The sequence below is a fragment of the Carassius gibelio genome, chromosome B25 (genome assembly GCF_023724105.1).
Source record: "Carassius gibelio isolate Cgi1373 ecotype wild population from Czech Republic chromosome B25, carGib1.2-hapl.c, whole genome shotgun sequence".
NCBI lineage: Eukaryota > Metazoa > Chordata > Actinopteri > Cypriniformes > Cyprinidae > Carassius > Carassius gibelio.
Genome location: NC_068420.1, coordinates 7158161 through 7180934, shown reverse-complemented (window position 1 = coordinate 7180934; position 22774 = coordinate 7158161). Strand labels below are relative to the sequence as shown.

General features: G+C 36.7%; 3 protein-coding genes and 1 long non-coding RNA gene across 7 annotated transcripts; 3 read left to right on the top strand and 1 right to left on the bottom strand.

Annotated features, from left to right (window-relative positions):
- The first annotated feature begins 10 nt into the window (after nucleotides 1-10).
- On the top strand, nucleotides 11-8502 carry hal (histidine ammonia-lyase). Its single transcript, XM_052598271.1, has 20 exons — nucleotides 11-302; nucleotides 473-533; nucleotides 1060-1087; nucleotides 1158-1232; nucleotides 1327-1399; nucleotides 1888-1954; nucleotides 2047-2084; nucleotides 2530-2655; nucleotides 2861-3000; nucleotides 3114-3161; nucleotides 3529-3676; nucleotides 3972-4067; nucleotides 4159-4217; nucleotides 5117-5197; nucleotides 5433-5498; nucleotides 5580-5745; nucleotides 5869-6003; nucleotides 6821-6929; nucleotides 7037-7106; nucleotides 7744-8502. The coding sequence occupies exons 1-20, from the start codon at nucleotides 56-58 to the stop codon at nucleotides 7873-7875; spliced, it is 1965 nt and encodes a 654-aa protein (XP_052454231.1). The 5' UTR covers nucleotides 11-55; the 3' UTR covers nucleotides 7876-8502.
- Nucleotides 8503-8635: 133 nt separating this feature from the next.
- LOC128014593 (NADPH oxidase 5) lies at nucleotides 8636-17087 on the top strand. Of its 2 annotated transcripts, XM_052598277.1 has the most exons (15): nucleotides 8636-9342; nucleotides 9422-9572; nucleotides 9874-10084; nucleotides 11100-11337; nucleotides 11407-11560; nucleotides 12590-12765; nucleotides 13028-13210; nucleotides 13316-13448; nucleotides 14045-14187; nucleotides 14902-14946; nucleotides 15041-15165; nucleotides 15283-15367; nucleotides 15492-15591; nucleotides 15672-15838; nucleotides 15920-17087. In XM_052598277.1, the coding sequence occupies exons 1-15, from the start codon at nucleotides 9223-9225 to the stop codon at nucleotides 16049-16051; spliced, it is 2163 nt and encodes a 720-aa protein (XP_052454237.1). In that variant the 5' UTR covers nucleotides 8636-9222; the 3' UTR covers nucleotides 16052-17087. The 2 variants fall into 2 exon arrangements, with proteins under 2 accessions (XP_052454237.1, XP_052454236.1); XM_052598276.1 differs by lacking the exons at nucleotides 15283-15367; nucleotides 15492-15591; nucleotides 15672-15838; nucleotides 15920-17087 and adding an exon at nucleotides 14649-14819 and having other exon boundaries at nucleotides 14902-15093.
- Nucleotides 12285-17489, bottom strand: LOC128014621 (uncharacterized). Of its 3 annotated transcripts, XR_008183591.1 has the most exons (6): nucleotides 17348-17489; nucleotides 17001-17060; nucleotides 15654-15757; nucleotides 14745-14808; nucleotides 14035-14229; nucleotides 12285-13436 (listed from the first exon to the last, which is right to left on the bottom strand). It is a non-coding gene; the product is annotated as an uncharacterized LOC128014621 (long non-coding RNA). The 3 variants fall into 3 exon arrangements; XR_008183592.1 differs by having other exon boundaries at nucleotides 14745-15760; XR_008183590.1 differs by having other exon boundaries at nucleotides 14745-15757.
- glcea (glucuronic acid epimerase a) lies at nucleotides 17408-21981 on the top strand. The gene is made up of 4 exons (XM_052598283.1): nucleotides 17408-17549; nucleotides 17923-18505; nucleotides 20461-20700; nucleotides 20781-21981. Exons 2-4 carry the CDS (start codon nucleotides 18016-18018, stop codon nucleotides 21803-21805), a joined length of 1755 nt encoding a protein of 584 aa, XP_052454243.1. The 5' UTR covers nucleotides 17408-17549; nucleotides 17923-18015; the 3' UTR covers nucleotides 21806-21981.
- Nucleotides 21982-22774: the final 793 nt, after the last annotated feature.

Genomic DNA, 22774 nt, shown 5'->3' with positions numbered 1-22774 from the left:
TGCATCGCTGATCGCACTCCTCAGGTATCAGCCTGTGGTGGTTCAGTCCAGCGCGATGCCTCGTTTCACGGTCCACGTTAGGGACGAGTGGCTAACCGTTCCATGCAAAGATGCCACCTGCTCCATCAAATGGTTGGCTTTTGAAGCTCTCAAGCGCTACATCAAGAACAAACCTGACAATGGAGGGATCCAGCACATCAAAGATGTGCATTTTGTGGTCAGAAGATGTCAGGGAGCGATCTTGCTGGACAATGACGATACCATAGAAGATGTGCTTGAGGATAATGACTTTGTTGAACTTGGTAACATTAACACTTTGGTTTACATGTTCAGTGTTTTGTCGAGAGATTGATCAGTCAGTCAGCTCTTGGCTGGCTTTGGAGAGATTGTTCTTTGGAGACTGTTTACCGCAAATACTAAATCCTGTTTTGCAAGATGTGTCAATAACATGTTATTTTACTGTTATCTTCAGCTATTGAAGGGGACACCATGTCACAAGATTTCATTCCAAGTCAGCCTGCGACGTCACATCTGTATCCTTATATTGACAATCATCATGTTTTAACTGAATAAATTATATTGTCAGAATAGTTGCAATTAATCACATACATCAGTTTTTGATGAGAAAATCCCAGAATTAAGATCACTTAAAGACATCATATTTAAATGTGGATCAGGAAAATGACACTTAACGCTTAATTTCTGTGATGCTTTAATGAATTTGAAGTACATTTTTATTTTATTTCATTTTTTTGTGCAGTTTATAGCATTTTTTATTAATTTAGCTAAATGGATGCATTAATTTGACTATGCTTGTTGTTGTTGTTTTTTTTTATTTTATGACTGATTTCTAACCTTTACTTATTATCACTTATATAACATTTCACCCAGTCTCACATTGAGAATCATTAGTTGATTTTTTTTTTTTACAAAATATCGACTTGCATGTAAATGATTGTCGTATGTTTTGGAAAGCCTCTCAAAAGCTTTTAGCTATTCTTTCCGTGTGTAAACTTTAACAGCTCAAAAAAAATACCCTTAATGTGAATGTTAAACCAGAACAAGAGCATACAGAGAACCAGAACAAGTCAGTATGAAATAACAGCATTTTTACTCTCATCAGTACTACAGTATTAATGACAGTGGTCTGTTTTTAGTACATTTCTCTAGACGGGAACAGCCTGACCTCAACTGATCTTGTGAACTTAGGGAAAGGCCTGTATATGATTAAGGTAAGTGGATTCATGATGGACTTTTGTGAAGATTTTACATTTATGAACAATATTTCTCAAGGGAAATGCATCACAACTGTGATCTGTCCCTCAGCTGACCCCAGAGGCTGAGCAAAAGGTTGTGCAATCAAGAGAGCTCCTGGACACTATTGTGAAGGAAAACAAAGGTAAGCATGACATCCACTTACGTAAAGGAAATATGTGTTGATTCTTTTGTAAGTGATCACACTTGGCCTTTTCCTACAAATAAAGGTCCCAAAAGAAGGTTTTCACAGCAATGTCATAGGAGAACCATTTTGGGTTGCTTAAAGAACCTTTCAGTAAATAGAACCATTTGTGTATAAAAAAACAATTTAATAATGTAAGATCCTTTTGTGCAATGGAAAGGTTCCATGGATGTCAAAGCTTCTTCATGGAACAATAGATGCCAACAAATAACCTTTCTTTTTTTTTTTTTTTTAGATTAGAGATGCTAAAATGTCGCAAACATAAATATTTTTGACTTGGACTACTTTGGCACAACTCTTTCTTCTGAAAATGTAGTGCAAAACAGCACATTTGCCCAAGCATGCATATTTAAATAATCTGCATAAATATTAAATCGTGTAGGATTTCATAATAATGACCCATCAGTCTTTTCTTTTTCCTTTTCTAGTCGTGTATGGCATCACTACGGGGTTTGGTAAATTTGCTCGGACTGTCATCCCAGTCAGCAAGCTTAAGTAAATATAGTTTTTGAATTTATCGAATATTTTTTACTCCTGAAATCTCTTGCATTTAAATTAACAGCATCTCACATTTTTCTCTTTTTCAGGGAGCTCCAAGAAAATCTTCTGCGCTCACACTCCTCAGGTGTAACATATTTTAGTCAAATTAAATATACAATACCAGTCAAAAGGTTGGAATTTTTACGATTTTTTTATGTTTTTGAGAAGTCTCTTAAATATAGTAAAAACAGTGTAGAAAAACAGTATAAACGACTGGAATAATGGCTGTTGAAAATTCAGCTTTGCATCAGAGGAATAAAAGACATTTTAAAACATATTAAAATAGAAAACTTTCATAATATTACTGTTTTTACTGTATTTTTGATTACATAAATGTAGTCTTGGTAAGCAGATTCCGAATCTGGAATCGTAATGATTCCAAACTTTGGACCGGTAGTGTATATGTGAACACATTTCCGTTTATGGTTTTTTTTTTTGTGACATATTATTTCATCATAGAAAAATTCCTGGGATGAATTGACTTGACATCATTTATATTTATTATTATATTTGGTTATATGTCACTGTAGGTCTGGGAAGCCCTTTAAGTCCTGAAAGAACTCGAATGCTGCTTGCACTGAGGATCAATGTTTTGGCCAAAGGGTACAGCGGGGTTTCACCGGAGACCCTGCACAGAATGATCCAAGCCTTCAATGGTACATTAATCCATCCCTCATTATTTTAACTGAAGAGGGTGTTGTTGTGGCTTTTGGTTTCTTTGGCACAACATATGACACATGGTGTGTCATTTCAAAGAATACTTTGTTAGTTGCTGCGTCTTTGAAATGGCATTAGCAAAAGGTTTCTTTGGATTTTTTTGGAAGTGGATATTTTACTGTTTTCGTTCTTCTCTCTTCTCAGCATCCTGCTTATCGTACGTCCCGGAGAAGGGTACGGTAGGTGCGAGCGGAGATCTTGCCCCTCTTTCTCACCTTGCCCTCGGCCTGATGGGAGAAGGCAAGATGTGGTCACCCAAGAGCGGCTGGGCGGACGCCAAATACGTAAGATGCTTTGGTTGCACATCTTTGTCCTAATGATAATGAAAGCAATGCATAAACACATGTACTCCTCATTTAGCCCTTTAAAGTCACGTTTGACCTTTGTATTGCCGCAGGTTTTGGAAGCACATGGTCTGAAGCCCATATCTCTGAAGCCAAAGGAGGTACGGTTAATCCCCCCCCATTGTGCAGTCAACATGTTTATCTCTGTTGACTTAGAGCTGTTTTTTGGGTCAGAAATATGTGTCCTTGACCTGCCTGGTCCATTTGAACAGTGAAGGCCCCCTTAGAACCCACTGTAACCTTTAAAACAAGTCATTTTTGTGTAGCAAAGTTAAAAACTAGAAAACATAGAGAAGAAAGACTTTCTAAACCACATATGTGTGCTAGAACGTGGTTGCTCAGCAGTTCTTCAGGCTGTGTGAATAGATTAATAAATGCATAGACTGATTGACAGACAGATCAGTGGTTCACTAGTATTGTTCTGTGATAAAAGATAAAAGTGTTGGCTATGTTTATCTCGGTCCACAGGGGCTGGCTCTGATCAATGGGACTCAGATGATCACTTCTTTGGGAGCAGAGGCCGTGGAGAGAGCTGAGGCCATCGCCCGGCAGGCAGACATTATTGCTGCCCTGACCCTGGAAGTCCTCAAGGGGACAACTAAAGCCTTTGATAGTGGTGAGCTTGTGTAAACATGTGATTGATGTGCTGGATGTGAGCAGACGTATTTAGACACTGCTCTCACTGCAGAGACAGAAACTGTAAACACTGAAGAAAACTTTCAGACTTGTCAGACAAAACATGGCTTGGTAGACAAAACATAGGCCTGTTTGTGTAACGCTGCCTTACATACAAAGTCACAGACCCTGTCACAAATGCAGAACTGCACCAATTCTCTGAGCGCATGCTTTGGTTATACAATGGTGGAGTAATGGGAAGTATACAATTTGACGAAAAAAAAAAATTCTTACAGATATTCATGAATTGCGACCTCATCCAGGACAGAAGGAAGTGGCCCTGCGTTTCCGATCCCTGTTAGACTCTGATCACCACCCATCTGAAATTGCAGGTGAATGAATCCTGCAGTGTTCATACGCTCCATTAAAGTTCATCATTAGCCGTTCGGTGGTAACCTCTCCTGCTTTTTCCGATAATTGCAGAGAGCCATCGGTTTTGCGACAGGGTTCAAGATGCCTACACCATGCGCTGTTGTCCACAGGTAACATAAGAGTCCGTAAGAGTCCTAAATAAATCATAAGTGTTGTTGACACCAGGGTTATTATAGTTAACTTAAACTATTTAAAATATTTTTGTTAATTGAAATTAAACTGAAATAAAATAAAATATTGATATAAGATGAAAAACTTAAACTAGATCAAAATTAGAAATGTTGCACTGGCAACTTGGTGAAATAGGATTACTTTCTAGCTCTGAATTACTAACCGGAAATAAATAAAAACTAAAACTGACATAAAAATCATTTAAACCCAAATAGTAATATAAAAAAGTAACAAAAATAAAAATAAAAAAGCTAATAAAAATGGTTAGATTACTAACAATTTTACTAAAATAAAATAAATTACAAAAAAGTTCAAATAACATTAAAATATGTGAGTAGTATAGTACAATGAACGAATGCATACAATGAAGATAAACCTAGTAATATGTGAACCTGGAGCACAAAACCACTCATAAGTAGCACATGTATATTTGTAGCATTAGCCAAAAATACATTGTATGTAATGATTTTTTCTTTTATTCCAAAAATTATGAGTATATAAAGTAAAGATCAATGGTCCATGTAGATATTTAGCAAATTTCCATGATTGTATCTCGGCCAGATATTATTCTGTTGTCCTAACAAACAATACATCAGTGTAAAAATTTACTTATTTGGCTTTCATATTATCTATAAATTTCAATTTAAAACAATTTATCCACATGACTGGTTTTGTGTTCCAGGGTCACATATTAAAAAAAATAACTAAAACCAATAAAAATGATAAAAGCACATAACAAAATTTCTATAAATTAAACAAAAATGAAAATGAAAACAGAAAATCTAAAAATTAAAGCTGCCTGACTCACATGTGACCTATATCTTAATATATTTTGCAGGTCCATGGAATTGTCAATGACACAATTGAGTTTGTCAAGAAAATCATTAATACAGAAATCAACAGTGCCACAGATAACCCTGTATCCTTTTTTTTTAATCAGAATTTTACAATTTTGTAACTTTAACAGTTGAACGTTTACTGTTGCAGTACAAACAGTGTCAGTTGGTCATGTGACCTCAAATCGCCAATCCTCATTGAACATTTAACAGCTTGAAAATGTTTCCTCCTGAGAATCGGTTTGGTGTCAAGATTGATTGATTGAACTACACCAGCCTCTTCTTTAGTTCAGTACTTCAGCCTTGACTGTAAGTTAGATGGTGTTTGCAGAAAGAGGTGAGACTATATCTGGTGGAAACTTCCATGGAGAATATCCAGCAAAGGTATTTCATCTCAACACAATAGCGTTTATTTAGCAAAACGTTTGGGTGACATCTCTGCTGATTCTTTCCTTCCATTCTTAGGCTCTTGATTATTTGGCGATCGGGGTGCACGAGCTGGCCTCCATCAGTGAGAGACGTATCGAACGTCTCTGCAATCCTTCTCTCAGTGAGCTGCCTGCATTCCTGGTCAATGAAGGAGGCCTGAACTCTGGATTCATGATCGCACACTGCACTGCTGCAGCTCTTGGTTAGCATCACAAAGATCAGGAGAGAATAACTCTCCTTAACCAAATACTAGAAAGTTTAATTTTGACTACTGAACTGAAGTCGTGTTGACCATTAACTAAAACAGATGCATTTTTATCTGCAGTTTCAGAGAACAAAGTGCTTTGCCACCCCTCCTCTATTGACTCACTGTCCACTAGTGCGGCCACGGAGGACCACGTGTCCATGGGAGGCTGGGCCGCACGTAAAGCCCTCAGAGTGGTCGAGCACGTCGAGCAAGGTCCAAAACCTGACATTAACCTCTCATATACCTACTGACGTCATCCACTGTTCAATTTAGCCCCCTATTGGAGCATCAAAGCAAAACAGCACAAATTACTTGATGTTTTCCGACACAGTCTCTTGACATTTCATAACTAGTTTGTTTTAGTGAATTGGTTGCTAATTTCATAATCTCATTTATGTTACACCCCAGCATACGGTTAGGTTTAGTGGTAGAGCTGCATGCTTACTTTAATTTTTTATATATTTTAGTTACTTTAGCTTTTTTGTTAATTTTTGTTTACATCTCTTTTGTACTTTTTTGGGTCTTCTGTTTACGCACCAATTATTGTTAGGTTTAAGGGTAGATCTTCATGTTTTTGTTTTTGTTTTTCATTTAAGATTTTTGAAAATTTTAATTATTCGTACAATGTGAACTGTAGAAACCATGCAATTTTTAAAAAAAATTAACGTATAAGTATGATTTTAAGAGAAATAATAATTGAAATTGTATGAAAACATACATTTTTAGAAAAAAAAGTGTTCGCTGGTACATTTCGCTTTGAACAAAATGTAGGATATGTTGTTTTGTTTCTGGCACGTCTCCTAAACATAAACTTCACTATGTTGTAAGCAGATCTTATGAAAATGTGAAAACCAGATTGTACGATTTCATATGAATTAACCACTTTTTTTACAGTGAGATCGGGTTGAGATTTTATTTTTATTTTATTTTATTTTTTGGATTAATAACCACTAACCTTCAAAAACAGATCAGAATATATCGTTTTATCAAATAGCAAACCTGAATATTTTTTTTTTATATTTCCTTACAGTGCTAGCTATCGAGTTGTTAGCTGCCTGTCAGGGTATTGAGTTTCTACGCCCCCTACGTACAACGACCCCATTGGAGAAAGTGTATGATCTTGTGCGAGCCACAGTAAAGTAGGTCAAAACCCCCAAAACCTCCAATACAATGAACTTTCAGGTTAATAATTGGCAAAGCTTCTTCTCTTACTACTTATTTTTGTCTTCTTTTCTCTTTTCCCCAGGCCCTGGTTTAAAGATAGATTCATGGCTCCAGACATTGAAGCTGTACATCGGCTGCTCGTAGACCAAAAGGTAAGCGTCACTGTTTCTTAATATTCGCAACACTATTACTATGAAAACATGGTGGATCATAAAGCAGGTGAAAAGATTTCAGAAACAAATACAGACCAAAACATCCATCCACAAACATCCCAGAACACCCTAGCTATTTTCTAATCATAATTTTTATACATTACTTTCTTGCATTATAATGTGCGTTATAGTTTCTGCAAGCTTAGTTTATGTATAATCATGTGCTCCAATTGTTATAGTTGTATACACTACTGTTTAAAAATTAAGTGTTGCATGATCCTCCAGAAATCAGTCTAATATGCTGATTTGGTGCTCAAGAAACATTTCTCATCAATTTTGAAAACAATATTTTTTTCAGTATGCTTCGGTTAAAAAGGACCACATTTATTTGAAATAGAACTTGTAAAACTACAAATGTATTTATTTACCTTTTACTATTGATCAATTTAATGCATCCTGATTAAAAGTATACATTTCATAAAATAAAAATCATACAGAACTTTTGAGCACGTATATATATATATAAAACATGCAATGAAAAAATGCACCTAATTTTACATTTCCATCTTTTTATTCAAGACAATTTACTTTACACAAACATTCTCATCCCATATTGTCTCTTGCCTGTTGCATTCAGGTGTGGAACATTGCTGGGCCATACATTGAGAAATACTGTATGGAATACATCCCAGAGTCCCGCCCTTCTTCCCCAACAGCCTTTGCTCTGGACCCACCCCCATCACCACGGAAACGGGTCAGGCTGGAGTGACAGAGGATGGCATCCTGCTGATACTGTCCTATTGTCTCACATTCAATACATTAACATGAATTTATATAGAGCATGTCAAGCGTGTGCCTATTTCAGCATAGTTCTTAACTCTTTAATGTTGTTTTTTCCTTGAATGAAGTTCATTATATACAATGTGAACTATTCCACTTCTGCTGTAAGACTCGAGCGTATTTTGCCATTTGTTGGTTCTTATGCGGGTTCTCAGTTTCTGAGTGAAGTGTTAGCGATTAAATGTCTTGTGATTCAGTTTCTGACTGCGGAATAGAGACTGTTTTCATTGAGATATTGAAACGAGTAATTGCATCAGTCTGGTTTTAAAGGAACTGTATTTGAACTTTTGACAAATGGAAGGATGTTATTCTTTGTTCATTGACTAGTCACCATATGAAATACGTTTCATCTTCCCTTTTTTGGCTCTTTGTCAATTCCCTCTTTACATTCTAATCAACATATCAGTTTTAGTTTACCTTAGTGTTGCTAGCAAATCCACTGGTTCATATCTGAGATGAAATGTGTAAAATCAAAATGAAAATTCCATTTATACATATATTTCTTTGTTCTAAGTGTTTTAAGATGTGTTTTCTGTGAATAAAATCTGAAATTTAACAGAGTATGACTTCAGATTATTTTGAATATATACTGTATATTAGTGCATAAATGACATGGACTCCAACATAGTGATTTTTGTCCAGATTAGTAGTTTTCTAATAACAGTAGACAGAATGAAACATAGCTGTGATATAGCGATGAGAAGAGCAGTATGGGTCGTACTGAGGGCCACTCAGCAGGCGCAGGGATGTCAGGGGCAGCTGCTGCTGTACAAGATAGTGAATGTCCATAACAATACTGCCCAGCCTCCCTCTGTATGTCTCTCTCTCTCTCTTTTCCTCTGAAAGGTGGTTTACTGGTCTAGCTGCAACAGCAACAACTTGAGACCGCAAAAAAAAAAAAAAATCTCTCTCTGTATCTTTTTCATTTTTGCCTGTGTATTTGAAAAAGAATATCATCAAAATTAGAAAGGAAATACTTGCTTACCACAAATTTACATCTAAAGGTAATGCTTTCTCTTGTTTAAATGGGACATTGTCTAAACTTTGTTTTTAGACCCATGGATTATTATTGCATGTCATCTATCTATCCATCCATCCATCCATCCGTGTTTGTTTCTGTTAGGCAATATGTGTACATTACAACTGTCTTAAGAAGTGTATGTTTCCAGCAAATGTTTACATGTATGCCGTTATGGACTAAATATGATTCTGAGAGAAGATTGAGACTACATTTGTCTTCGATGAAAACAGTGTGTGTGGACTGTGAAGCAGAGACATGAGTATAGATGAAGACACTCGTTGGCTGGAATGGGTCACCAAGCAGTTTGAGAGCATTGCAGGAGATGATAAAGAAATCGACTTGGATGAGTTTAAAACCGCTCTGAAAGTAAAAGAGGTGAGCTTTCTGATCATGGAAACCTTTATGATATTCATTTATTATCTTGTTGATCCCTTATTTTTCCCGTTTGTTGTAGTCATTTTTTGCGGAGAGGTTTTTCGCCTTGTTTGACTCTGATGGCAGCGGCTCCATCAGTCTGGATGAACTTCTCGAGGCTTTAGATCTTCTGATCCATGGCAGTGAGACGGACAAACTACGTTTCCTCTTCCAGGTCTACGATGTGGATGGTAAGGTGTAAAATACCATCAGCTTTTACGGCTTCATTCTAAAATTTAGTGGTAATTGTAAACGTTTTAGCACAAAAATTGTCTTACTTTTAGCACAAGAGACAAGACATACAAAATATTACAGAATCTCACAAATATTGACAATAGAGTTACAATGGAGGTTGAGAATTGCTCCCATAATGCATTCTTTTCTTACGATTACAATTACAATTACAAAAGTCCCTCACAGTTTGACCCTACAGTTTGTCAAAGATTCAACGTTAAACTATTATTGAAATGATTGTGTTGACCTGTCAAATAGGAAGTGGTTCCATAGACCCAGATGAGTTACGTACGGTTCTGAAATCCTGTCTGCGTGAGAGTGCGATCTCGCTCCCCGAGGAAAAGCTGGATGACCTGACGCTGGCGCTGTTCGAATCTGCCGATCAAGATAACAGTGGCTCCATCACGTTTGAAGAGCTGAAGGCGGAGCTGGAGAACTTTCCTGAAGTTATGGAGAACCTCACCATCAGGTGGGACACGGTTATATTACAAAAGAAAGGATATTTAGACCAACAGCACAATTGCGATGATTTTTGTATACTACACTTTAGTAAGAAAGAGGTTAATATCGAGTAACCTTATTTTTTAGATACAGTTTTGCCTGTACTTTGATTTTTTTTTTTCTTTGGCAATGGAAATAGTATCAAATTAAGTGAACTGTTGTGCACGTCTGAGCGACATAATAGCAGTTTTCCATTAAGAATGAACTTGAGTTTTGAGTTTTTGAGTTTTGAACACAATGGTTGACAGAACGATTCAATGACTCACTTATAAAAACAATAATCATCATGTTTAGATCCTTAATTAAGTTTTTTTATTATTTTAGTGAATTATATCAATGGCTTACTCAAGTTTAGGGTTACAGCCAGAAGTGATGCAAAATCTTGCCATAAGGAACAAGAAATTAAAATAGCTACCTATCACATTGTGCTTTATTAATGTCTACACCTACCCCAAACTTAAACCCTTACAATAATGCAAAAAAAGTCATTATTGTTTAGATTCTGAATGAAATTCCTTTTAAAATAGTACATTACCATGATTTTGCAGACAAATCTCCACTAATCAGAGAATCGAAACAAACAAATAATGCCAAAATAATTCTTAGTGCCCATCCGCTCCCATGAAGCATTGCAAATAATGTAATCAGTCTAACTACGCTTTCAAACTATCTGTATCTATATGCATATTTTGTTATAAAATCTTTAAATCAGTAGTTTTATATTTATCTGTTGTTTTTAATTCGCTTAATGGGATTGTAGTTCTTAACCCTCATTAAAGTCGTTACATTATACGTTTTGTCCAGTTTTGAAATATTGTTTTGGTTTGAATCAAAGTTTGTGATGTCATGATACACTTCATAGCTGGTTAGTTTGTTACTCTTTACCAAAGACCACAACTAACCACTGTGTAATCAAAAATAAATGCTTCAAAACGTACGAAATGTTTTACCAAAAAATACTACTCTCTCTTGTTTTCACTTAGTGCCGCCAACTGGCTGAAACCTCCTGATCTGGAGCCGAAAAAACGCAAGACTCCTCGTTACCTGACGCGGTCGTACTGGCACAACAACAGCCGCAAGCTGCTCTTCCTCTGCATGTACTCTCTTCTGAACGTGCTCCTCTTCATCATCGCTATGCTGAAGAACAAACATGGAGGCCCCTGGTTCATGGTGGCCAGAGGCTGCGGCCAGTGTCTCAACCTCAACTGCACTTTTGTTATGGTGAGTTGAGCTGATTAATGCATCTAATATTTAATATTTCCTGTAGTGACAGAGGGTTTTGTCTCGCAGGTGCTGATGTTGAGGCGTTGTCTGACGTGGCTACGTGCCACCTGGTTGGTAAGGGTCTTCCCTTTGGACCAGAACATTCTACTGCATCAGATCGTGGGCTACGCTATCTTGATCTTCAGCATTGTGCACACTGGCGCTCACGTCATGAACTTTGGTAACCTGTGATAAACTTGTTAAAAATGGTCAAATTCATTTAGAAGGATAGTTTTTGAAAGAACTTTTTAAAATTAAGTTGGGTTTAAAAAAAAAATTTACTTTCATTCTATTGACAAGTCAACTTGAACTAAACATGAAGTAAATATGAACCTGTAATAAAACATACTCTCATGTTGTTTCAACCGTTATTTTTCTTTCTTTTTTTTTACTTAAAACACAAAAGATTATTGATTTTTAAAGTCAGTGGGGTTCAGAAAACACTGAACACCACTGACTTTCATTGTATGGACAAAAAAAGCATATGATGGCTTTTTCATTTTTGGGTGTACTATCCATTGAAGTCCATAAAGCCTGACATATGAAATAATACCCCTATCTATCTATTTTTTTTTTTTTTATTATTATTAAATAATGTTATTTATTTTAAAAGTTAACAGTATATTGAATATGTATACAAAATATGAAAAAGAAAAAAAGTTGCATATTATGTTACCATATTTGACACATCAGGCTTTTAATGCCTCATATCGGATGATATAGAATGTGGCCCAAAATTAGCAAAAATATGCAATTTTATATATTATACAATTATATAGCAAAGAAGTAAGATGAAATTCTGATAGCTTGTAATGTAAATCTTAATAACAGTAGCAAGCTGCTTAGATAAAATGCAAGTAAACTTCAGTTGTCACTTGTTATCTCCCAATAATATAATTAATATCTTAATAAGATGATGTTGTTTTTATTGTGGGGAATGAAACGTATAATACAATGGCAATTCAATGATGACTGAGAGATGAACGAATAAATGTTCCTCAAAAGCCACCAAAAATGATTCATGGACAAACAAGTAAACCAAAGTTGCTTCAGTTCGGTAATTATCTTGAAATATTAGATTGCGTATCACGTATGATAGCTTTGTAGGATTACATTTAGTGTATAAAGTAGGCTATATGACCTTATAACATCACAAAAGCAATGCATTAATAAAGAATATTTCTTTATCTCCCTTTCCCTCTGTTCTTAGCCCGAATGTCTCAGAATGATGGCATGTACCAGCTGTGGGAGTATCTTTTCACCGTCCGTCCCGGGATTGGCTGGGTCGATGGCACCGCCTCCATCACGGGCGTAGTTCTGCAGGTTCTCATCTGCTTGATGGTGGTGTGCTCCAGCACGTTCGTCAGACGCAGTGGTCATTTTGAGGTGATGGCTTGCTGATTGTATTCATGAGAAGCAACAATCTGCTGTGATTACTATATCACTATATCATCCTTCTGTGAATATCTGCTGATTTGGAGAATATGAAGCTGAAAAAGACAATTGTTTCAAGGCCATAAAAACAAGTTAGCAAAGAATTCTGTTTGCAAATAGCAGCACATTAATTCAGCCATACATACCAACAAACAAAAGCAATTCAAATATGATTTATCCAAGCCTTTCAAGGAAAGGTTTTGTTTTTGTGTAGGTGTTCTACTGGTCTCATCTTTCCTACGTCTGGGTTATGGCCCTGTTGATCGTCCACTGTGCAAACTTTTGGAAGTGGTTTGTGGCACCGGGACTGATATTCCTCATTGAGAAACTTGTTGGAATAGCAGTGTCCCGCATGGGTGGGCTGTACATAGTTGAAGTCAACTTATTGCCCTCAAAGGTATCATCTGAGCCAATGTACATATTTTGGTGTATTTTGTTTACTGGAACATTTAGTTAGTCATCCATGCTGAAAGCCTCACTTCTACTGCCTTTTATTTCAAAGGTAACACATTTGGTGATCAAGAGGCCTCCATTCTTTCAATTTAAACCTGGAGATTATGTGTATATAAACATTCCTGTTATTGCCAAGTATGAGTGGCATCCGTTTACCATCAGCAGCGCTCCTGAGCAGCAAGGTAAAACAATATATTAGTCTTGCGAATTCTAATATATGACAGTGATTTGTTTATATTTTAGTAGTATGTGCATTTAAATGCAATTTAAAAAAAATGCACTGCAGAAAAATCTTATTCATATTTTGTCAATGTTTTTGATTGGCAGTTAAACAATCTAAACACCTTTTGGGGAAAAAAACATCAATTTACACAAAAGTGAAAATATTTTTAACACAATAAGATTTGTTTTCAACAAATCTGCGACAAGTTTTTAGACAATCTGTCTGAAAAAAATTTTCAAACAAAACCAACAAATTTTAGTTGTTAATTGTTTTCAGATAATCAGTCTTCAGATTGTTTTTCTTAATAATTTTTTTTCTGACAAAAACAAACAAAAAATTACATAAAGCAAATTTTCTAAACTATAAGATGTTTTTAATACTGTTTTTAGACAGTCTGTTAATTCAAGTATATTTTCTAACAAAACAAAACTGCACAATAAAGAAAATCTGTCTTGATGAAACGTTTTTCTCTAACAAAACAAAATTAACATAAAGAAATACATAGTACATGACAAAGCAAGTGTTTAACAAAATATTTCTCCTACCCTCAAACAGATATGCTGTGGCTCCATGTTCGTTCCATGGGCCAGTGGACAAACCGCTTGTATGAGTATTTCAGACAGTCGGAGAGTCAAACCGTTAGCAACAAGAGGCTCACCGCCAGCCTGAGGAGCAGACGCCACAAGAGCAGAACGCAGGTCTGGGCTTTTCTTGATCATTCACTGACTGAGCGCTGCAATCTAAACACACAATGATAGAAGTTCATTACTGTGTTTTTTTTTTTTTTTTTTTTTTTTTTTTTGATGCAATTCTTTATAGGTGGGGTTGTTTTGCAATCACATCTTTGAAATTACCAAGACTACTTGATTTTCTTTTTTATATCGACGGCTTCTTTACAGTATTTTTTGGAACAAAAATTGCCATTTATTTTATAGAAAGGCAAGTTCACATTGCAAAGTAAGAACCTTAAACAATTTTAATACAATAGACATTAGCACTTCTTCTGCAGAATTATTGAGATACTGTTATAGTTTTCATTCAGTAACAATGTTGCTTTTGTAATTTAAATATATATATATTTATTTATTTTATTTTATTTCATTTCATTTTATTAATTTTTTAAAAGTTTTAATAAAGAATGTAACACTGCTCCATGTAGAATGAAATGTTCAAGTCTGCAAGCTGCAACAATACTGTGGCGTCTAATAAGGATGATGCTGTTGAACTGACCCTGTACCGGACAAGCAGAACTCACCCAAACTCCCAGAAGCCCGTCGGTGACCCTGTAGCCCAAGCAGAACTGGGAGACGTCTCTCTGGCTACAAAAGAAGTGAGTTTTATAATAGATGTTCTATTATACATAAGATACACATTAGCCAGACTTATTTATTATAATTTTTTTTGTCTTCCAGCTTACAGCGAAATTAAGTGAAAATCACAGATATTGTAACATTAAGGCAAGTAATTTGATTACAAAAAATGTTATAAAATTTACTGAAAGTGATTGTCTTATAAGAATTGTATGCATTTGTTTATGCTTTTGTTTGTTAGTGCTATGTGGACGGACCTTTTGGCACCCCAACTCGACAGATCTTTGCATCTGAGCATGCGGTGCTTATCGGCGCTGGAATCGGCATCACTCCCTTTGCATCCATTTTACAGAGTATTATGTGCCGGTGAGACACACAACATCTCCATTCATAAAATTCAAGTCAAGTTTTCTTTGCATGAAAGAAAATGCAAAATTTGTGCATTTGTATGTAAAATGTATTTTTGTCTTTTTTTTTTTTCAGTTATCGCATGAGAAAGCAAAACTGCCCAAACTGTAATTACTCTTGGTGTGAAACCATCAAAGACAACGAAATGAAACTGAGGAAGGTGAGAGTGGTGATCAGTCGAATGGAAACTAGAATAAAAAATAGGTTTGGGAAAAAATATTTATTTTATTTCAGAAAATAACATGCACAACTCAAGTTTTTAATCATCTTCTAACTTCCTGCAGGTGGACTTCATTTGGATCAACCGAGATCAGAAATCCTTTGAGTGGTTTGTGAGTCTGCTGACCAATCTGGAGATGGACCAGGCAGATGAGGAGCCAGAGGGTCAGAGAGAACTGAAGTTAGAGGGATATGGGGTTGGCACTCAGATGTTGACACAATCATACTTGTTTTTATGTTCTCAGGCCGTTTTTTGGAGATGCACATGTACATGACTTCAGCCCTCAGTAAGAATGATATGAAGGCCATAGGTCTGCAGATGGCTCTGGATCTGCTGGCCAAGAAAGAGAAGAGAGATTCCATCACTGGCCTGCGCACACGTACACAGCCAGGCAGACCAGATTGGGCCAAGGTAAGCAAGGCCAATATTCTATTCTATTCTATTCTATTCTCTCCAATATCTTTGATTATCAGTGTTTAAATGCATTTTCAGGTTTTCCAGAAAGTGTCTGAAGAGAAAAAAGGAAAGGTTCATGTTTTTTATTGTGGTTCTCCTGCTCTTGCCAAACTCATCAAGGCCCAGTGTGAACATTTTGGCTTCAGCTTCTACAAGGAACATTTCTGAAGAATTTACAATATTTTGTTTGCTTGAAATCCTACAAATGATAACATAATCATCTGACAATCTGATCTTGCCGATGTGTTTGATGTTGTACGTTTTGTAAATTGCATGTTGTTGTATGTTTTCAGTTTTACACCTTTAATGAAAATGTGCTGTTGTTGTTGTTGTTGTTGTTGTTTTTAAGAAATGCCTTTTCTGGTTATTATGAATATGCATCATGTAAACATATTTTTCTCCAGTAAGAGAATAGTCACTGCAGTTGGTGTAATGAAAAAATTTGTCATGTAAATTATAATATGAATTAATTTACTCTAGAATATACAGTTGGAAATATTAGTTGCATATAAATATATATTTTAAGGTGTCCTTGTTACTGTGCAATTATACATTTAAGTACTGAGAAATATTAATTAACTACATGTACTTAATATATGGTTAGGGTTATGATGAGGGCTTGGTTTAGTGATACTTGCATGAAAGAAGGCATAATTGTGTGTTATTATAATAGTAAGTGCATGAAGCATGTAACAAGGACACCTCAAAATAAAGTTTCCCCCCCCCAAAAAAAAATATGACATAACAGATGACATAAACAATTTACATTGCCAAGTCATAATAATTTAAAAATAATTATAAATATTGCATAAAATATGACCATATATACACTATAGAAGTATTAATATTTTTAATTACTTGTAATTAATGTAGGCTACTATTTATGTCTAAGTGTTCCTGTAGCTCAGTTGGTAGATTGGTTGGGATTTCGATTCCCCGGAAACACATGATGGGTAAAAAAAAATTGATAGCTTGAATGCACTGTAAGTCTGCTAAATGCATACATTTAATTTAATTTATGTGTAAGTGTTTTAACTGTGTTTTAACTATTGTTTTAAAGTGTAAAAATGTTTGAAATCGTTAGCGAATGTAACAAATAGAAATATGTTGAAAATACCTGTCGCATTGTGTTTCTTGTTCTGTTTTTAAGAAACTGTAGGAATTCTCATCAGATTTCCTAAAATAAACAGTAAAACGCAGACAAGGATTATTCACTTGGTTTACAGAGACATCTAGCGATTATGTTCAGCAACGCAACACGAGCAGACTTTTTTTTAGCATTTAAATTTTCAATAGGATTCTGCACATAAAATCATAACTATAAACATTTCTTATTCCTTTTTAATTAACCGTAGTATTCATCTAAAATGTATAATCAAAATAATTATAAAATAACTGTTAAAAATAACAATATGCGTATAATAGCCTAAATTCGTTAACGCAGGTGGGCTTCATAATATTCACCTCATGTCACATCTTATCAGACATCAGATTGGGTGTCACGGAAGCACGTCTCCTCCTATTGGCCAGTACTGCATCAATACAGCTGTAGCATCTGCTGTGTTGCAGATTTGGAGCGAGAGGAATCTCTCCGCATATATTTTTCTTTGTCGTCTTCTATATTATCCCTTCATAGACGCCCGAGCGGACCGCGCGCTGCTTTCAGGTGAGCCTACGTATGTTTTCATTCCGTTTCCAGCAGTGCATGTTGTTCAACGCCCTCAGGATCACATGAGCCCTCGCAGATTCAATTTAGAATGATGCGATTAGATTTTATAAGCATTCGCATGTGTATGTGCTGACAGGATTAGTGCTCAATAAAGAGATTTGTTTTCTAGTCATAACCTGGCCATCTAGATGATATGTAGCTATGCATAAACGTTTCTATTTTACATTTAAATGTATTATGAGCGTAGACTTCGCCACACGACTAAAGTATACCAGTGATTTGTGACGGTAAGATTTGATATTTTGTCATATTTTGTGGTTATACCAAGTATTTGACAAAATGGTGGATCTATATTTACCTCTGTCTGCAGATGCTGCACCTGAATCGCTCTAACAGGACCATACAGGTTTCCTGAGATGTCCCCTTGTCAGTACCACTATCACTGCATGGCTGTAATGTGACAATGCGCTGTCTGGTGGCTCGCATCAATCACAAGACTCTGATCGTCATCTGTGTTGTGTTTGCCCTCATCACTATACTGCTGTGGAACAAGTGCTCCAGTGACAAAGACCTGCCCACACAGATCCGACCTCAGCTGGAGTTTGCCCCCACCCCAGAGAAGGACGAAGACATCGGGCAGGCCCCCGAAGCACCGCCTGGATCCAGAGAAGTCACTTATGAGCAGATTGACTGCCTTATCAATGAAGATGTCATCATAAAAGGCCGTAGGGAGGGGGGCGAGGTGTATCTGCCCTTCAGCTGGGTGGAAAGGTACTTTGACGTCTACGGGCGTCTGGTGCAGTATGATGGGACGGAACGGTTTGAGTTCTCCCACAGTTACTCCCGGGTGTACGCCCAAAGGGAGCCTTACCACCCGGATGGGGTCTTCATGTCCTTTGAGGGCTACAACGTGGAAGTGCGGGATCGGGTGAAATGCATCAGTGGTGTGGAAGGTAGTTTGGGGTGTCCCTTATTTTGCCACCCTATGTAATAACACACACAGAGTAAAGGTGGAACGGTTCACAAAATCTTGGTTCGGTTTGTAGGTTTTCGGTTCGATTTGGCATACATTAATGTTTTTTTTTTCATTCTAACATTTCAGAAATACCATACATCAGGGTAAAATATATAGCCTCATGATCTACAATTTAGAGTATTTGAAAATAAGTTATTTTCAAGGTCATGTAGGGCTAATCAGAAAACTGAAAGAATGAGGCAGCTTGATTTTAGGAATAGACACATCATAAATTAAATATGTGGGACTCTGATACAGCAAGAGGGGAGATGTTGATGTCAAATTTAAAGAATAGGCTTTCTTGTCACTGTCAGTGCCTGCATTTATTACAGAGTTACATTTGTGGTGGCTCTTACAAAAAAAATCTATCTTTAAATGAAGTAAAATAACTTAAAGCTGTAGACTTTAATGGTGACATGAAGGCCACCAACATAAAAAGAAACATAAGATCAACCAGCATAATACTTTACTTTCTCTAACATAAAAGCAACCACTTGAAATTAAAGTACAGTATTTGAAAGAAAACCGAACAAATAAATATTGCTGGATTTTGTATCACAAGTCATTTATTTTCCACCATCAACAGAAATGCAGTCTGTGGCTTTGTAGGAGGTGAGTTCTTCCTGAATGATGCTGGACAAAGGTTTGTTAGTTCTCTCCTATGTTGTAAAGCGTTCTCCAAAAAGCTCTGCCATGGCAGATTTTTTTCTGGGGAGGAGCTGATGCTCCTGGCTCTGCTGCTGAGGATGAACTGGCCACTTGGATGTCACTGGATTGACCCTGTACAGTAGAAAACCAGTCAACACCATAATAGTTTAGAAAATAATAATAAACATCAACTTTAAATGTCAACAATTCATGTCAACATTTTCATATATGCTTGAAGCAGGTTCATGTTCAGCTCTGACTTAAATGAAACTGATCTTAACCAGCTAAATTAAGAGATAGTTAAAAAAAGTTTTTTATCATTAATTACAAACCCTCATGTCGTTCAAAATCCGTTAGACCTTTATCCATCTTCGGAACACAAATGAAGATATTTTTGAAGAAATCTGAGAGCTTTCTGACCCTGCTTATACAGCAAGTGAACTACCACATTCACCTACTACGAGAATACTTTTTGTCTGCAGAAAGTTCTTGGATTTCATCAAAAATATATACATTTTTGTTCTGAATCATGGAAGTTCTTGTCTTCATTCCCCACAGCCAATGCAATCTGACAGTACTCAGATAGTAATCATGTTCATGGATTAGTTCATTATTTATAAGCGTAGTAGAATGAAGCAGGGTGAGCCTGAAAGCCATCAAGGTTAAAACGAGGCCACTGAGTGAGCACGACACACGGCTCAAAAGCAGCGGAGCTTTTAATATGCAACCGTCGACCACTTCCCCTTCTTCCGGTCATGAGTATGGGGTAAAGCATTGCTGTTTTATCATACTAGGTATGTTTGAAAGTTCTTTTACAATGCTACTCTGTGCGGTCGTCACTTGTCTAATAAAACGTATAACATATTAAAGCGTCTTTGGTGTTTCCATGTTTTCTACAAAACAAAACTGTAAATCAAGGGTGTTTGACGTCCTTGGCAGGCGACAAAATGGCAAAAAGTAAAAATTGCTTATTTCTCTGGATTTAAACATTAAATGGGATAAGAGATAATGTAAGTACACAAGTCAATGAAATACATAACACTGTTCTATTAGTTTTGGGATATTTTAATAAGAAAATCGTGCATAATGTGTCGTTAATGGTGCAACGCATAAGTTGTATGTTAGTGCCTTGTTACATTGCAACTACGCTAAGTTAAGTATCAGGCTTGGTAACCGGTTCAAATGGTTTCAGAAAGCCTTAACCCCATTTCTGGGATCAACCTTCTGTGTTTTTATTGTTTACAGGTGTACCAATCTCTACCCAGTGGGGTCCTCAGGGGTACTTCTACCCCATTCAAATAGCTCAGTATGGGCTGAGTCACTACAGCAAGAACCTCACAGAAAAGCCGCCTGATATAAAGATCTACGGCGTTTCTGAGGATAAAGAGGGTGGCTCAAGTCCATGGGTTGTCCCTAAGGGTTGCACACTCTCTAAGCTCCAGGATCAAGGTCACTTTGGGTTTGCGCACCATTTTGTCACCGCGGGTATGAATTCCTTGCAAAATTTTTGTTGGTTTAATTCAGATGATCACAGATAGATGATAACTTTTGTTGTATTTTCATAGAGAACCCTGATGGCGTGTCCTTGGTCTTGGACAATGCAAAAGATTTCGTCCTGACCTTTGATGTGAAGTTTGTCTCCAATGGTAGCATCTCCGTGTTTCTGGAGACCACAGAGAAGGGACCTCCTTACGTCATCCATTACATCACTAGTCCTCTCCTTCTTTCCTTTAAAGACAGAGAGGTCATCTATGGCATCGGCTCTCGAGCCTCCTGGAGTACCGTCAGTCGCGATTTAGTGACCGATTTGCGTAAAGGAGTCGGTTTGTCCAACACCAAAGTGGTGAAGGTTACCAAGATCATGCCACGCCGCGTGGTCCAGCTGGTTCTTAGAGGTTCTGGCTTTATCAGCAATATCACGGTGTCTTCCACTGCACACATGGCTGCCTTCTTTGCCGCCAGTGATTGGCTTCTTCATAACCAGGATGAGCATGGAGGGTGGCCGATTAAGGTGACCCGAAAACTCGGAGAGGGGTTCAAGAGCTTGGAGCCCGGATGGTACTCCGCAATGGCCCAAGGCCAAGCCATGTCGACATTAGTGAGGGCATACCTGGTGACACACAACCCTGCATACCTCGGCGCCGCAATCCGAGCGACATCCCCCTTCAAGAGGACTTCTGAACACGGTGGAGTCAAAGCGACATTCATGAACAAGTACGACTGGTATGAGGAATACCCCACAACACCTAGTTCGTTTGTTCTTAATGGCTTTATCTACTCTCTGATTGGGCTATATGATGTGGCGGAGACGGCGGGCAACAAGCTTGGTCGAGAAGCAGGTGTACTCTTCAGTCAAGGACTGGAGTCCCTCAAGGCCATGTTGCCATTGTTTGACACAGGCTCTGGAACGGTTTATGACCTGAGACACTTTACCCTGGGTCTTGCCCCTAATTTAGCACGCTGGGACTACCACACCACGCACATCAACCAGTTACAGCTGCTCGCATCAATCGACAGTGCCCCCATCTTCAGGGACTATGTGAAACGCTGGAAGACTTACCTGAAAGGAGGCCGGGCCAAGCACAACTAGACTTTCTCAGATGGCAAATTTATTTAAAATCTTAACTATTAAGAATGAAACCTACTGAGCATTAACAATGAAATAAGAATTTTTACTTTACATGAAAAGGGTGCGTATTTTATCCAATATGTTTGCTTTAAAATGTCTTGCTGAAGAGCTTGAGTTGTTGTACAAAATTTGAGAATGTGGAGTCACCTAAAATATTTATTTGCAAAATATCACGGTATAATATTGAACGTGAGAAGCAATGCACAGTTCTTTACACAGATGTTAAAGAAAGCACTGCAGATTTGCTCTAAAATTAAACGACTGTATATCTTAATGCATACAATTAGTATATGTGATTAGTCACACTAATGATTGTGTTTTAATTAATCTATTAATAGGTTATGCAGTAAAAATGTCATTATTTTTGCATAATGGTAAAATGAGTGTATTAGAAATGTTTTAGAAAAATGTTATCTTTGTATATTATAGCACAATCCTATCATAGGTCTTTGTGATTTGATACAGTTTCACTATTTGAATAGTTTTCTTTTCAGTATGTAATTATTTAAAGCTTAAATAAATGTGCTATTTGAGCTGTTTTAAAACTTTCAGTGAACAATCATTGCTATCAAAAAGTGGACTGAGAGACAGGTGTTGAACATAATGGCATGATATTCTTTGAAGTGGATTGGAGACCCATGTAAAACCCTGGCACGTGAATACGGTAATCATTAATCACTGTGTTATATATCAAAATACCATGGAGTTATGATCTGATACAATCACCGTATTTTAGTACTGCCTCAATTACTTTGACATAGACTAACACAATTTAAATATCTTTAAAACTTAAAAAAGCTCTTATTTCTACGTTACAAATACATGTGAATAAATATACATTAAGTAAATTAAAAATAAATTAATCCAAATGACCATTAAGTTATAAAAATAGCACAATATATCTGTTGTTTTTCTGAGGCGATCCACTCT